A 15476-nucleotide genomic window follows, 5' to 3' on the forward strand; every position below is an offset into this window, starting at 1 on the left:
CCATTGTTACTTATTATTATAAATATGTTATTGAAAGTATCTTAGTTCCAACAATAAACTTCCCAAAAATCATTCAACAAAACGCTTTGCATGTAATCTGAAAGTGGCTGAAGTGCCACTTGAAAAGCTCGTGTGCCGTTAGTGGTTTGCGTTCCTCAGAGTGAGAACCACACAGACCTAGCGTCAAGGCTTCGAACGACGTCACAAACTCCATTTATTTTGTTCTAGTTTTAGCTCGCGCATTTCGTTCATTGCATTCTTATTCTAAGCCGAGTAACTTTAGCCATCCTTAGACTCATCACTGAATAAATTCGGCCTCAAATATATTTGCTATTTATTATATTTGGTCTTTAACTGCCTTGACCAAAGCTTCCAATCAAACACGTTGCTTTACACAATGCTCTCGGTAAGTGCGTGGAGCAAGAACAGAAGATATATACAGTTGCCATTCTACCACAAGTACAACCAGTCTAACTGATGCTCGTTTGTCAACGCGAGAAACACCTAATCAACGCGCATTCCAGTTGCGTCATAATTACATCATCGCACACAAGCATTTTAAAATTTAAAGCAAAATATAACCATGTCGAGTTTGATGGTCGGGCCTAGTTAGTGCCGGTGGGGAGACAAGAGACATCACATGCGAACATGTTCCTACAGAAGCATGTAGTAGGTGGCTGCGTGTACGCAAGAAGCCAAAGAAAATAGAAGAAGTGTGGAAACTGTTAACAGGCGGGCAACAGAAGCACAGATGATTAAAACGTATTTCAAGTGTCTGATTTGTGAGATTGAGAAATTTTTGCGTCATCTCTGTCAAAAGTTTTTACCCTTTGCTGGATCATAATTTTAACAGTAAAAGCAAAGAATTGCGGATCAAAAAATACCCTTCGATTCTGGGGGCGCGGCAGCTCAACAAATCCCGGGTTACAACAATTGTCGTAGTTACCAAGACCTTAGATCACGGTCTGCTGCGACCAACAAATGTGGTTTTCTTCTCGACGCAACTAAAGGCCGCCTTTGTTTGTCAGGGTAGACCAGCGTATCATGCATCACGTGAGCTAAATCACAAAAAGATCCGAATTGTTTGTTAAACATGAAACCTTACAAGTAATTGTAAGATCTTATTTCCCCGGCTAATGTCTATGGTTACGTAACTTTCCTAATTATATAGTCACAATCTCCTAATTATCGGTCAAGGATCTTCAGATCCAACAGACATCAAGTTTTCTAATTTTACTGACCAGATGCAAAAAATAAACATTTCAAAGTATCATTTATCTGCAAATTATTTTGACAGGCAGAACTTTCGCATTCACAATAAAAGTAAAAGTTTGCAGAAAACCAAAGGCCACAAAATATTTACCCAAATATATCAAACTGCAACAGATTTCTAACAAACAACGACAAGAATTTATAACAGAGCTGATAAAAATATCTCTTTTAAATATCTTGATTCCAAGAGAACAATCAAATCTTAAGGAATAAAGTTGGAGAAATAACAAAATCAAAATGGTCGGATAACATGTTTCAGTCCTAATCCACACGAACGCGAAAAATACGTTCCGCCGAAAATCTTTGATCACAGCGATCACAAAAATCAAATTGTGCTCGAGGAATGAGCCGTTGTCTCGCCACATCCTCGCCACAGTTCGTGCACATTCTTTCCTTCTCAGATCGATAAGTTTCATCATCACGTCCAGCTTCATTGGTTGAAATAAAAGATCGACTTCTCGATCGACAAATGGGACAAGTCGATGCATTTTCAGCGCAACCAACACAACAAGCAATATGTCCGCATGGAATAAGCACAACACTCGCTTGTTCATTGCCACAAACTTTACACAATCTTTCCTCCTGTAAACGACGAATCTCTTGAAGTCCGGATGTTGTAGATAGATTGCTGGCTGATGTTGTCGAAGTTGCTTCAGCCGTTGCAGACGTTGATCTTCCTTCTTCAGATCTGTTGGAATCAGATTCTTCCTCCATCGCAAGAATGGACTCAACGAAGATTTCAAGACTTGAAAATCCGTTGCCAGTGGCTTCGTATTTTCTAGGAAATAAATAAATTCTTTTACAACGGAAAGAAATTCACTATCAATAAAATTGAAATAAAAAGTTGTTAAGACTTATCGTTCAAGAAAATCTCAGACATTTCGGCCATAGACATAACATGTCATTTAAATAATTTTAAATATTATATCGTCAAGTTGCCGCGTCAACTGACTCGAAGCTACTCAAGTCAAATTCTAGAACAAGTCGTTGCAATCTTGAACCTCACCTCTTCAGAGAAGTTCTAATCGCTCTTTCATCGAACCCAAACTGTCTTGCTTGCTCCACTAGCTCAGATGAAGACATCTCCTCATCAATTCTCCTCTCTAGAGACCTTGCCCCTTCCCTGGGATCAATGATCGTCGGACCAGCATTGGGATTTCCTCTTCGTAAATGAAAAACAACAAAACTTAATTTCCTTAACTTGAACGGCAATCATCATAACGTAACGAAGCTCACCTTGATCCTGATTGAAAATGTCTGAGCTGCGCAGTCGGATTTGCTGGATTCCTAATTATCGGTCTTCTTAGATTGGGGAATCGAGAAACGATCCCATGAACATAATCTGGACCTTTGTGCTGAAGAACGAACTCGCACCTGGACAGAAGATTTAAGTTTGTTAGACATAGAAATCATATAAAAGCCAAATCTGGTAAACTCTTTCAATGAGAAGAAAAATTTAACTTACATTGGAGACCATTTGGCGTGCTCTTCCCATGGATCGTCATCTCTCTCCCAATTTTGTAATCCTCCGTTGCAATACCAACATTTTACTCGATCTCTTAAACCTGGGTAATAAAGGAAAAAAGTTAGAGAAGTCACAAATATCTGCTTGTGATGCATGAATCTTAAGCTTGAAAATACGAGCCAGTAATTTATAAGATCCACTCACCCAAGTAATACATTCCTTCGTTTGCAATTTGTCTGGGAGTTGCCCGAGTCCTATGAGCAGGCCACGATGAGGAGTGATCCAGGAAAGTTTGAAGACGAGATTCCTCGCTCCTCATGTGGGGATTCACCGGATTCGAACACGGAAACAATTTCATGTTCCCCAAAGTAGTTGCAAGATTTCTATGTGAGTTTGCAATGGTTGATGCAACCACACTAGGTGGAGGTGTGGTGCACGAACTAATCCTTAATGTAGCTGTTTGAAACACAGTTGCCGCCGTGGCGTTTGGTGAATTTGATCTGATGCCAATGCCATTTGTAATGACTTCTCCTGCTGTGATTGGTTTTCTTTGATCTTCTGAAGCCTGTGGATTCCCAGATGTTGGAGGTCGTGTTGCAGAACTTGTCGCGTTTCGATGGCGATGGGGTGGCGTAAGCCCAAGTTGACGAATAAAGGAATCTAGAATTTACCAATATTTACAATGCGGTTGATGTGACGCTATATGAACAGGTAATTGCTAATCACCCACGTAACTCGTTCTATTATGACAGCATAAACGGAAGTATAGTGAGACAAACTAACGAGACACTTAATGACACTGCAAAATGAATCAATCACTCAATAAAATGAGCATTATCAGAAGCCAAGTTACTCGAATTATTGTTAAAGTTTAATTTAATTAATTACCAATTGGAATATTTCTTTCATCTCTCCCTGTTATGAGGTCAAAATCAGGTTTATGCCAAACGTGTGACGTAGGGTCGTCTTCTACATTCCTATCTTCCACACACTGGCCACAACTGAAAAGATTAGCTGCCATTAGGGCCATTTGTTACATTGATGTAAGTTAAAATGTTAACTGATAACTTTTCAAAAACTTAACAAATTGACTTGTACCTGAAGCATTTGACTCAATCTTTGTAACCTGATGTGTACAAGAATCCTCTCGATGCCAACCTTCTAACATCAACCGGGACATTGCTCGGGAAGTCTTTAAACGTTGCTAGTCTGTAAGTCTCGCGTTCTGTGTCTCCTGTAAACGGTCAAAGTTTGTTGTAAGAAAGATAGACCCACTGGTAATTAGAAAAAAAAATTAGCAGCAAGCTTGGAGTATAACTTGCAGCTTACTAATTTTGTGTCGTTTGTTTTACCCAAAGTCAGTGAGAAGAATAGTGGACACAACACTTACATGGATGAACGCATAGCTGTGCGGGTTACTCCAGGTCAAAATAAACCCACGTAGTACGTCATACCTGTGCGTTATCTGCTTGCTTAAGGGTGATACCTAACGCGGTCCTCCGGTTAAAAAGTCGCCGAAAATGCGACTACTTGCGCTTTAAGCTATTTATAACTGCCTAGATGACACCGATTTGTGGAATACGTTTTGCATAACCAACACTTAAATACTTGGGGCGAAAATGACAGAGTTACAAGAAGTCTCCCAAACCATATGTTCCTGTTTGGATCTGAATCTTGCGTCTTCAACAACTCAACGATCAGTTAGTGGCATGAGCAAACAACAGAGCGAAACAAAAATTGGTCATCTACAAGTTACAAGTCAAACTTACCCGGTGGAATGTAAACGCTTCTTTGACCTGGTGGGTCTCTTGCCATACTTATCATTCTTCCATCGCATTCTATCCCTGCAAGCTGAGTTTGTCATCCGCTATCTGACATTTTCTAATCTTCGAATAAAACTTCACTTGATTATATTTCACTGGTGCGGGCTGCAGATTTGAGGCAGATACTTTTGAAAGGAATGTTGTTTCAGTTCGTCTGTGGCTTATATATTATATAACGGTTGCTGAAGCGGTTGCTTTGTTCATACATCGAGATACAAGTTTACCAGGTGGTTTTCAAAGGGGAATACCCCAGGGAAATAACTGTAGATGATTTTGTCACAAGAAGCAATACGTCACTTGGCACGCGGCGTTGACCAATGAGATCCACACGAGTCCAATCTTGCCACCAATAATTGTTTTGAAACAAAACTGAATTGCTGGGCGATTTTCGCGATCTTAAAACAAACATGAACGTTGGCAAACTCACAAACACCTGGATTTCGTCTGCACCAGGCACGACTAGGTGCAATAACCGTGATCGATATTTGACAAAGTATTTACACTTCTACTTTAACATCAAAACCACGACCACAGAGTAAGTTAACCCTGTCATTCAAGTTTTGTGGAACAACTGATATCGTTACAAAGGTTTATGAGTTTATTTGTTGTTTGTCAGTCCGATCAAGTTGCCTTGATGAGTTGATATAGATTGGTGGTCAATCTTGAAACAACCTAAGAATCGAACGTAAGGGTTGGGCTAATCACACTTTTGACACTAACAAACGAATAGATACGAATAAATTTGGGTTGACCGGGTTATAATATTTGGATCCGCATCCAATATTGTTCTCGCGGCACATCCTTATTAAATAGAAATCACATTCAACAAACACATTTAACAAAACATTCTTGTTCCCTTTGGTATTCTCTTATTTCTCTTGCTTGACGTAAATTATTTTTCTGACGGTCACGTGATGCGGAGGAGAAGAAAGGAAAGGAAAAATACCTCGGTGTGGCGAATCTGTCGATTACCCTCTGCTGTGACGCACATCTCGCATAATGTCAACAAAACCAAACACGACAAACAAGATTTGAAAGCACTATTCCTCCCGATAAAGACCGAATTTATATGATGTGATGGTTATGTCTCTCTCGTCACCAACATTATTGTCATCGCTTCCTCCAACTTCATCATAACGTATTTAAGATAATAATTTCTGTTACGCAACAAAGCTTCGATTATGACGACAAAAGCTGAGCGTCTTTCTCGGTGAGTACAAGTTGTGCAATACCAGGGATGGGCCGAACGAACCCAACCCGAATAGATTCGCCAAATATCGTCTTTGTGGAAGATTCGGACGAACACGAACACCAACAATGGCGAACCCGAATACAATATTACTTATAAATTTGATGATTTTGGTAAAAAATGATGATCTAGTTTTCTGACAATGCCAAACTAGAGTTAGCAGTAGGCCTACTTACAGTGAAAATCATTTTCCTAACGATTTTGCTTTTTCAATCGTTTTTTAAATATTATTTTTCAAAAGAAAGCAATTTGTTTATCGATTACGTCATGTTACAATCAAGACTTAATAACTTTTGGATGAAATTTTATTGTTCAGTTCTAATACGAATAGATTCGGGATTCGTTCGTGTCGACCTTCATGATGTTCCTCGCGGTAGGCTACTTCCCTGCCCAATACTGGTTCAAGCCAAGATCAAAACAAACCAGTTTCCATATGTTCTCTACCGACCCCTGCTGGAGAGTTACATGGGAGAAAATCCAGGAAAGTTTCTTCAAGTGTGACAGGCTCTTGTTTTATTCCTTTTTAGTTAAATGATCCTAAAATAGAGATTTCATCGTTTAAAACCTGGTAGCAGCAAATATATTTTAGCATATGAGAATTATTTTGATGAATCCAATTTCTTAAATGAACGTTTTAAACCGACCCAAGCTGTGCAACAAATGAAGGTGGTGGTAGCAAGGTGATTACGTCATCTTCACAGGGAATAATTCTCGTCATTTCTGATGTGCAAGTAAAGCGTCGGACGATACGAATGAGGAAGAATCGTTATGAAAAATATTGAGTATTGTTTGACCTTTCACCTTGTAAATCTGGACTAGATTTACAAGGTGATCTAGATTCTGGACCTACGTAATGGCCAATCAGGCGTGACAAAAGGCAGGTTTTCGAGACCTATCTCGTGGTCAACCAAACAAGACAAGCGAAATTCGGAATCACTGTTTACAAGGCAGGCATCTAGCCCTATACAATGGCCAACCAGGCAACATAAGCGGAATTTGATATCAACTGGCTACAGAGCAATCTTTTAGGCAAAGAGACCTTGTTTCCATGCAAGGTCGCATCAATGAATGTCATCCAAGTAAATTGAAAACCAGATCCAGAAAACTGACACAACTTGCGCCAAATATGTTAACAAACTCTGCTTTTACGCCGAACGATCTTCGCGCGTGACGCTTTAAAAGGGAATGCGGCCAAAAAGCACGGAAGTGAAACGCGATTAAACGCTCCTGAGTACATATAACACTATACGGGAAAGTTTTCAGCGGATAAAACAAAGGGTTTAAAGGGTCCAATAAAAGGATCCAACAAAGGGTTTAAAGTGAAGGGTAAGTCCATAAACAAGTTGGTTATAAACAGTTTCAAACAAACGTAAATTGCCGCAAATATTAAGCCTGACCTTTAGGCCTATTTTTCATAGATCTGATGACAACGTAATTCGGGCCTAATATTAGGTCCGAACTGCGTTCCTTTCGTATATGAAAGGCTTGGTCTAAATTGCAGTCGTTTGGTAACATCGCCAAACGAAAGTGTGGCCACGTGGCTTGCTGAACAATTGCCTTAAAACGCACACCATGGCGCAAGTAAGCAGCTTGCTAGAATGCAATTTTGGTCTAACGTTTAGCCTATGAAATCAAAGCAAATTTTGTTAACCTATTAAGTAGGCTACTCTTTGGAATTTACGACCGAAATTTAATGTTTGCTGTTTTCCATGTTGACGTGGAAAATACGTTTATGAGTAAACAAAGGATGCAATTTATCTTAAAACTTATTGAAAACTCAAATTAGCGTCCGTCTTTCTTATGTGAGCGGCTTGACTCCGTTAACGGACGCAAAGGAAGTCCAACTTGCAGTATACGTACGAGTACATCGTGTGTCATGCATTGTAGGACTAGACAACATTTATTTTTCAAAGTTGAAGATGAAAATTGTCTTGAAAATGTTAAAATATTTAACGCTGAACTTTCTCGTACTTTGCATGACCTTGAAAACCGTGGAATGGAACAATGGACCGTCATTTCAAGACAATAAACCTTGCTTCGATATTACCAAGATACTTCACTTGTTGGAGACATAGACATAAAGGTGAAAATGACGTTAAGGCGGCAATTAATCGTTGTTCGAAACTGTTGACCAATCATCGTGATTTTCTTGTTAGCACTGTAGCGTGACTACTTGGTGGCGCAACCGAGTAAATCTCCTTAACATCGTGATAAGACGATGGACTGCGGCAAACAGGAGTCAGCTTCGCCCTTTCTGTCAGTTCTTGTTCATTAACTTCTTGTCGCTACAACCAGTCATGTCATACTCGACAGGTTATTGTTGTCAACTTGCGTTTTCAAAAACCTGAAATATCCCATGTTCAGAAACAACCAGTCAAAGACATCTAAAACATATTAGATTGAAGGAGGAACATTCCTTGTACAGCAGTTCAAGATATTCGAGCGGTTTGATACGTGTAAACCCATCAATGTATCTTCAATAACTCCGGTGTCTCTGACTCTTTTAGCGCAGCTTTACAGGCAGCATTGGCCCTGAGAAAAAACAAGACTTGATGCCTATTCTGCTGCCACAACTACAACCGGTCTAACTGATGCTCGTTTGTCAATGCGAGAAACACTCAATCAACGCGCATTCCAGTTGCGTCATAATTACATCATCGCACACAAAATATAAACTATGTTAAGTTTGATGCTCGGGCCTAGTTAGTGCCGGTGGGAACACAAGAGACATCACAAGCGAACATGTTCCTACAGAAGCATGTAGTGCTGTGGTTCTTAAACTGGGGGGCGTGCAAGATTCATAAGGGGGGCGCGAGAGATGACAAATGTGCATTATCTTCTACATTCTTCATAAAACATGTGCATTATCTTCTACAGAATTGCCTCGAATGCCTCGAATTAAACGTTTGGTTTCCCAAAAAACAACTAAATCTGTCACATTAATGAAAGTTAATTGAAAATAAAGTGTTTTTGTATTAAATGGTTTTTAATTTTGCAATGAGGTGAGGCGCGGATTTTTTAGGTACCGTCAAGGGGGTCGTGTGCCAAAAATTTTAAGAACCCTTGATGTAGTGGGTGACCGCGTGTATGCAAGGAGCTGAAGCCAAAGAAAATAGAAGAAGTGTGGAAACTGTTAACAGGCGGGCAACAGAAGCACATCAGGTGATTAAAACGTATTTCAAATGTCTGATTTGTGAGATTGAGAAATTGTTGCGTCATCTCTGTCAAAAGTTTTTACCCTTTGTTTGATCATAATTTTAACAGTAAAAGGAAAGAATTGCGGATCAAAAAAACGCTTCGATGCTGGGGGCGCGGCAGCTCAAACAAATCCCGCGTCACAACAATTGTTGTGGTTTCCAAGACCTTAGATCACGGTCTGCCTCCACCTGCAAATGTGGTTCTCTTCTCGACGCAACTAAAGGCCGCCTTTGCTTGTCAGGGTAGACCAGCGTATCATGCATCACGTGAGCTGAATCACATAAAGAAGCGAATTGTTTGTTAAAAATGAAACCTTACGAGTAAATTAATCGCGATCTTATTTCCCCGGCTAATGTCTATGGTTACGTGACTTTCCTAATTATGTTTTCACAATCTCCTAATTATCGGTCAACGATCTTCAGATCCAATAGACATCAAGTTTTCAAATTTTACTGACCAGATGCAAAAAATAAACATTTCAAAGTATCATTTATCTGCAAATTATTTTGGTAGAACTTTCGCATTCACAATAAAAGTAAAAGTTTGCAGGAAACCGAAAACCACAAAACTATTTAACCAAATATTCAAACTGCAACAGATTTCTAACAAACAACGACAAGAATTTGTAACAGAGTTGATAAAAATATCTCTTTTAAATATCTTGAAGTGCAAGAGAACAATCAAATCTTAAGGAATAAAGTTGGAGAAATAAAAAAATTAAAATGGTCGGAAAACATGTTTCAGTTCAAATCCATACGACCGCGAAAAATAGGTTCCGCCGAAAATTTTTGATCACAGCGATCACAACAATCAAATTGTGCTTGAGGAATGAGCCGTTGTCTCGCCACATCCTCGCCACAGTTCGTGCACATTCGTTCCTTCTCAGATCGATAAGTTTCATCATCATGTCCAGCCTCATTGGTTGAAATAAAGGATCGAATTCTTTCGCGAACCCGCAAACGACAAATGGGACAAATCGATGCATTTTCAGCGCAACCAACACAACATGCAATATGTCCGCATGGAATAAGCACAACACTCGCTTGTTCATTGCCACAAACTTTACACATTCTTTCCTCCTGTAAACGACGAATCTCTTGAAGTCTGGATGTAGTAGATAGATTGCTGGCTGATGTTGTCGGAGTTGCTTCAGCCGTTGCAGACGTTGATCTTCCTTCTTCAGATCTGTTGGAAGCAGATTCTTCCTCCATCGCAAGAATGGACTCAACGAAGATTTCAAGACTTGAAAATCCGTTGCCAGTGGCTTTGTATTTTCTAGGAAATAAATAAATTCTTTTACAATGGAAAGAAATTTACTATCAATGAAATTGAAATAAAAAGTTAACACTTAAAATAAAGTTGTTAAGACTTATCGTTCAAGAAACCCTCAGGCATTTCGGCCATAGACATAGCATATCGTCAAGTTGCCGCGTCAACTGACTCGAAGCAACTCAAGTCAAATTCTAGAACAAGTCATTGCAATCTTGAACCTCACCTCTTCAGAGAAGTTCTTATCACGCTTTTATCGAACCCCATCAGTTTTGCTAGCTCCACTAGCTCAGATGAAGACATCTCCTCATCAATTTTCCTCTCTAGAGACCTTGCCTCTTCCCTGGGATCAATGATCGTCGGACCAGCATTGGGATTTCCTCTTCGTAAATCAAGAAACAACAAAATTTAATTTCTTTAACTTGAACGGCAATCATCATAAATTCATAATGTAACGAAGCTCACCTTGATCCTGATTGAAAATTTCTGAGTTGTGCAGTCGGATTTGCTGGATTCCTAATTATCGGTCTTCCTAGATTGGGGAATCGAGAAACGATCCCATGAACATAATCTGGACCTTTTTGCTGAAGAACGAACTCGCACCTGGACAGAAGATTTAAGTTTGTTAAACATAGAAATCATAAAAAGCCAAATCTGGTAAACTCTTTCAATGAGGAAAAATTCAACTTGCATTGGAAACCACTTGGCGTGCTCTTCCCATGGATCGTCATCTCTCTCCCAATTTTGTAATCCTCCGTTGCAATACCAACATTTTACTCGATCTCTTACACCTAAACAATAAAGGAAAAAAGTTAGAGAAGTCACAAATATCTGCTTGTGATGCCTGAATCTTAAGCTTGAAAATACGAGTCAGTACTTTATAAGATCCACTCACCCAAGTAATACATTCCTGCGTTTGCAATTTCTTTGGGAGTTGCCCGAATCCTATGAGCAGGCCACGATGATGAGTGATCCAGGAAAGTTTGAAGACGAGATTCCTCGCTCCTCATGTGAGGATTCATCGGATTCGAACATGGAAATAAGTTCATGTTCCCCAAATTAGTTTCAAGATTTCTATGTGAGTTTGCTATGGTTGATGCAACCACACTAGGTGGAGGTGTGGTGCACGAACTATTCCTAAATGTAGCTGTTTGAAACACTGTTGCAGCCGTGGCGTTTGGTGAATTTGATCTGATGCCATTTGTAATGACTTCTCCTGCTGTGATTTGTCTTCTTTGATCTTCTGAAGCCTGTGGATCCCCAGATGTTGGAGGTCGTGTTGCTGGACTTGTCGCGTTTCGATGGCCATGGGGTGGCGTGAGCCCAAGTTGACGAATAAAGGAATCTAGAATTTACCAATATTTACAATGCGGTTGTTGTAACGTCATATAAACAGGTAATCGCTAATCACCCACGTAACTCGTTCTATTATGACAGCATAAACGGAAGTATAGTGAGGCAAATTAACGAGACAGTTAATGATACTGCAAAATGAATCAATCACTCATTAAAATGAGCATCATTAGAAGCCAAGTTACTCAAATTATTGTTAAATTTTAATTTAATTAATTACTAATTGGAATATTTCTTTCATCTCTCCCAGTTATGAGGTCACAATCAGGTTTATGCCAAACGTGTGACGTAGGGTCGTCTTCTACATTCCAATCTTTCACACACTGGCCACAACTGAAAAGATTAGCTGCCATTAGAATCTTTTATAAATTTAATTTATATTAACTTGGTAGGTGATAACTTTTCAAAAACTTAACAAATTAACTTGTACCTGAAGCATTTGACTCGATCTTTGTAACCTGTGAAGTAGAATCCTCTCGATGCCAACCTTCTAACATCAACCGGGACATTGCTCGGGAAGTTTTTAAAAGTTGCCAGTCTGTAAGTCTCGCGTTCTGGTTGGCCTAAGTTTCAAGCAATTAGCATGTTCATTAAAAACAAGCATCCTACTAATACCAACTAGGTGCAACAGAAGCTATATGAACCTGGTGGAATATAAATACTTCTTTGCCCGGGCGGGTCTCTGTTTTGGTTGATAGAGCGACCATCAGAAACCACAGTTAGGTCGCTTCCATGTGAACGATTCATCCAAACCTCACCAGTAGTTCGCTGCCCCGTGCTAGCCAAAGTGAAAATACCCCGCCAATTTCTCTCGCCCTGACCTATTTGGCGCCATTTTTTCTACTTTTTTGTTGCTGCTGAATTGCCGACTTTGCTTTGCGGGCTTGCGGCAAACACGTTTTCATGGTCTCGCGTGCTGAGATAACGAGAAGGCAAAAGTTGCGTAGAGTTCGATTATATTTACTGCAAAAGGGTTTTCCCAGCTGAAACACAAACTTAAAGTCACTGTATGGGGCGTATTTGGTTTATTAGAGCCTATGCATTGACTTTTGTGTTAGAATCAGGGGCTAGTCTAACTCTAAAACCTACCTGACCTTAGATCAAAGAATAGTTGTCGATAAATATAAGTTGCCGAAAAGCAGTAAGTTTAAAAGCAGTTGTTGCTTGTAATAGGAAGTATAGGAAATTATGACATCACATTGGGAAAGCAATTTATAGCTGGTGCTTGAATCAAGTATGGTAGTGATAATATTGTTGCTAAGCTATTTGGTTGAAATACAAGTAGGCGATTACTTATTCAAACACACTTATTTAATAGTTGTTGACATCAAAGAAATGCCACAGTTGACAGTACATATACTGTGTTTACGGCAGTAGCCTATCGCTATTCCTGTCTTAAGCGCTGTTAATCTTACCTGCTAAACTAGACTCTTGTCTAGACTAGACAACACTGTAGCAGTAACAGTGAACTGTATTTACAGTCTAATTTCACCAAAGTAAATACATTGCAAGCTAAGTTCGGCGTAAAGCAAGCCATTCATGTTATGGACTTTAACTACATCTATATTTTCATCGCCTACACAACATTCTGTTCATACTTGATCCAAACACCAGCGTTATGACCTTGGTTTTACATTGTGCTGTCATAATTTTCAGCACGTAGGCTACGATGTCATAATTAGCGCCCAAGTTACGTCATATTCTTGCCAATAACTGCTTAACCACTACATGTTTAAAACAAATTCACTGGGAAATTGTACTTACTTGCAGCTACTTTTTTGTAGACGGTCAACGTGTTTGTGGACAAGCCCCTCAGCGCTGAATCTGATCTTTGTAACCTGAGATAGAACGCATTGTTTCCTAATCTGATCAAACAACTCGTCTAGACCGGGAAAATGCATGTCTAATTCAACAATGCTAATTCATTAAAGAGCCGCATACCGCAGTTTGGCCACCCCTGGCTTAGACTATGTTTTTGTCATTATTCAGTAAATTTGTTATTTGAATTTATTTTTATTTTACTTTAAACAAAAGGAAATCTATAAATAAAGGTGAAAAACCCGTAGGGTCACCCTACAGTCCTACACCCTACAAGGGGCCAAAAAAACCTACCGTAGGGTAAAATCCCTACGAGTGGCAGCCTTGGTGCTTGGTAGCACGTACACATGAAATTTTTCTGGTGATAGTCAAATGTTTTTTACAGAAGGAAATGCAAACAAGTACCGGAACGAAATAAGTTCTTTCAATAACCTAACTGCAAAAAGATCAGCTCCCCCTAGCCTACTATTACTGAACAAGCGAATGCGCTAACAATCAACTCACTACTGGACCAATTACCCGCTACAATGAGGTAACGATTACTTTCACATTTAACACAACGACACAAGAACACGCATCGAGCATTGCTCTTCAGCAAGTTGGCTAAGCAGACCTATCACAGGATGCTAATATTCGTGTAGTGTGTTGACTAAATGCAAAAGCGGGACTTTGGGTTGACTGAGCGGGACGCCGGGACAAAGCCTTAAAAAGCGGGACTGTCCCGGCTAAAACGGGACGTATGGTAAGCCTAACCATAAATGACAATGACTTGTAACTCTACTGGTCATGTGATGAGCTCTTATGTAACATGAGCTAGAGCAGAATAAGTCAACATCGCGACATTACGGAGCAGTAAAAAGCAGGTTTTATTGGCAGGCATTCAAATTCTTTGTTCCAAATGGACGACGTTTAAAGCAGCTAGCATTGCATAAAGCTCAGCTCGCAATAAGCCATAAATCACCTCATAACAAGTGCGCGTTGTTGCGTAACCTTTCTCTTTATTACACCACTGTACGACCCAAGTCGTTTAAGATCAATTCAAAATTGTTTTCAATGGAGGCTTCTATTCAAAATTGAGGTCAAACAAAAGCAGAGTCTTTTACAGCTCCAGCTCAACACAAAGCCTGGAAGTCTGCAAACACAACTCTGCAACCAATGGTCCCTCTAATTTTTCACGAGTCTGAGCAAACACACTAACTCCCTGAGCGGTCCCTTGGACCACTGTGAGCAACATCAGACGTGCCACGTGCGCACTGTGGCCATTATTATGCGTTTATTTTATTTTTAATTCAGGTTGGATTATTTCCTTGTGCGCAACACAGATTTTCTGTGCGCGGAGACCGTGTCAGTAGTGCGCATTTGCGCACGCGCGCAGCTTAGAGGGAACATTGTCTGCAACCCTATTGATCGTTGCAATCAAAACAAACGCTCGGTGACCGAAAGTAACCCGTTGAGCTAAAATACCTCTTAATAAGATGTTGGTGTCTGCGGCATTTCACCAAACTACTGAGGCGTGTACTTTCACTTCACTTTATCTTAAATTGTCTTGTTAGAAGTTGCTGCGATCGCATCGAAAGAGGAACTTACGTTATAGTAATAACGCTTATAATTATAGGCGTGTTCAGACGTGCCCAGATATAAGATCTGCATTTGCACACAACTGCACGTATCTGCAAATAGCAGCACGATTCTACGCGATGCCGTGTACGGCCGCCAATATCAGCACACGACTAAGTCTGTTCGAAAATATGCAAAGAATCTTTAAGCGCTCGTACGCACATTGCTATAAATTAACTGCCGGACATTGCTAAGCCAACTTACCTGGTAAAATATAAACACTTCTCTGTCCAGGGGGATCCCCTTCCTGAGTTATCCGCCTTCCGTCAGTCTCAACGTTAATCCGACTTGCTTGGCAAACCACAGGGCACATTGGGCATTGGGTGAAATAAAAAAAAGAACATCGCGTTCAACATCGTTCTGGAAACGAACAGGCTGATGTGATATGACGAGCAGGGCTCTCACAAATGCA

General features: G+C 40.0%; 2 protein-coding genes across 5 annotated transcripts; both read right to left on the reverse strand.

Annotated features, from left to right (window-relative positions):
- Nucleotides 1-1256: 1256 nt before the first annotated feature.
- Nucleotides 1257-13728, reverse strand: LOC143458127 (baculoviral IAP repeat-containing protein 7-like). 4 transcript variants are annotated; one of them, XM_076955293.1, is made up of 9 exons: nucleotides 13394-13667; nucleotides 12274-12545; nucleotides 12060-12192; nucleotides 11850-11962; nucleotides 11172-11621; nucleotides 10968-11067; nucleotides 10742-10879; nucleotides 10503-10658; nucleotides 9480-10282 (listed from the first exon to the last, which is right to left on the reverse strand). In XM_076955293.1, the coding sequence occupies exons 2-9, from the start codon at nucleotides 12374-12376 to the stop codon at nucleotides 9748-9750; spliced, it is 1728 nt and encodes a 575-aa protein (XP_076811408.1). In that variant the 5' UTR covers nucleotides 12377-12545; nucleotides 13394-13667; the 3' UTR covers nucleotides 9480-9747. The 4 variants fall into 4 exon arrangements, with proteins under 4 accessions (XP_076811409.1, XP_076811408.1, XP_076811406.1 ...); XM_076955291.1 differs by having other exon boundaries at nucleotides 12274-12612; XM_076955294.1 differs by lacking the exon at nucleotides 9480-10282 and adding an exon at nucleotides 1257-2050 and having other exon boundaries at nucleotides 12274-13728.
- Nucleotides 3113-4722, reverse strand: LOC143458215 (inhibitor of apoptosis protein-like). Its single transcript, XM_076955298.1, has 4 exons — nucleotides 4507-4722; nucleotides 3836-3971; nucleotides 3626-3738; nucleotides 3113-3397 (listed from the first exon to the last, which is right to left on the reverse strand). The coding sequence occupies exons 1-2, from the start codon at nucleotides 4559-4561 to the stop codon at nucleotides 3850-3852; spliced, it is 177 nt and encodes a 58-aa protein (XP_076811413.1). The 5' UTR covers nucleotides 4562-4722; the 3' UTR covers nucleotides 3113-3397; nucleotides 3626-3738; nucleotides 3836-3849.
- Nucleotides 13729-15476: the final 1748 nt, after the last annotated feature.

This window comes from Clavelina lepadiformis, chromosome 1 (assembly GCF_947623445.1).
Source record: "Clavelina lepadiformis chromosome 1, kaClaLepa1.1, whole genome shotgun sequence".
NCBI lineage: Eukaryota > Metazoa > Chordata > Ascidiacea > Aplousobranchia > Clavelinidae > Clavelina > Clavelina lepadiformis.

Coding starts and splice junctions, on each gene's coding strand:
- LOC143458215 (XM_076955298.1), bottom strand. CDS start 4,561: ATGATAAGTATGGCAAGAGACCCACCAGGTCAAAGAAGCGTTTACATT. Junction 3,972..4,506: donor AAGCGTTTACATTCCACCGG/GTAAGTTTGACT, acceptor GACCGTTTACAG/GAGACACAGAACGCGAGACT.
- LOC143458127 (XM_076955293.1), bottom strand. CDS start 12,376: ATGAATCGTTCACATGGAAGCGACCTAACTGTGGTTTCTGATGGTCGC. Junction 11,622..11,849: donor TGAAAGAAATATTCCAATTA/GTAATTAATTAA, acceptor GGTAAATTCTAG/ATTCCTTTATTCGTCAACTT. Junction 10,659..10,741: donor AATTTTCAATCAGGATCAAG/GTGAGCTTCGTT, acceptor TGATTTACGAAG/AGGAAATCCCAATGCTGGTC.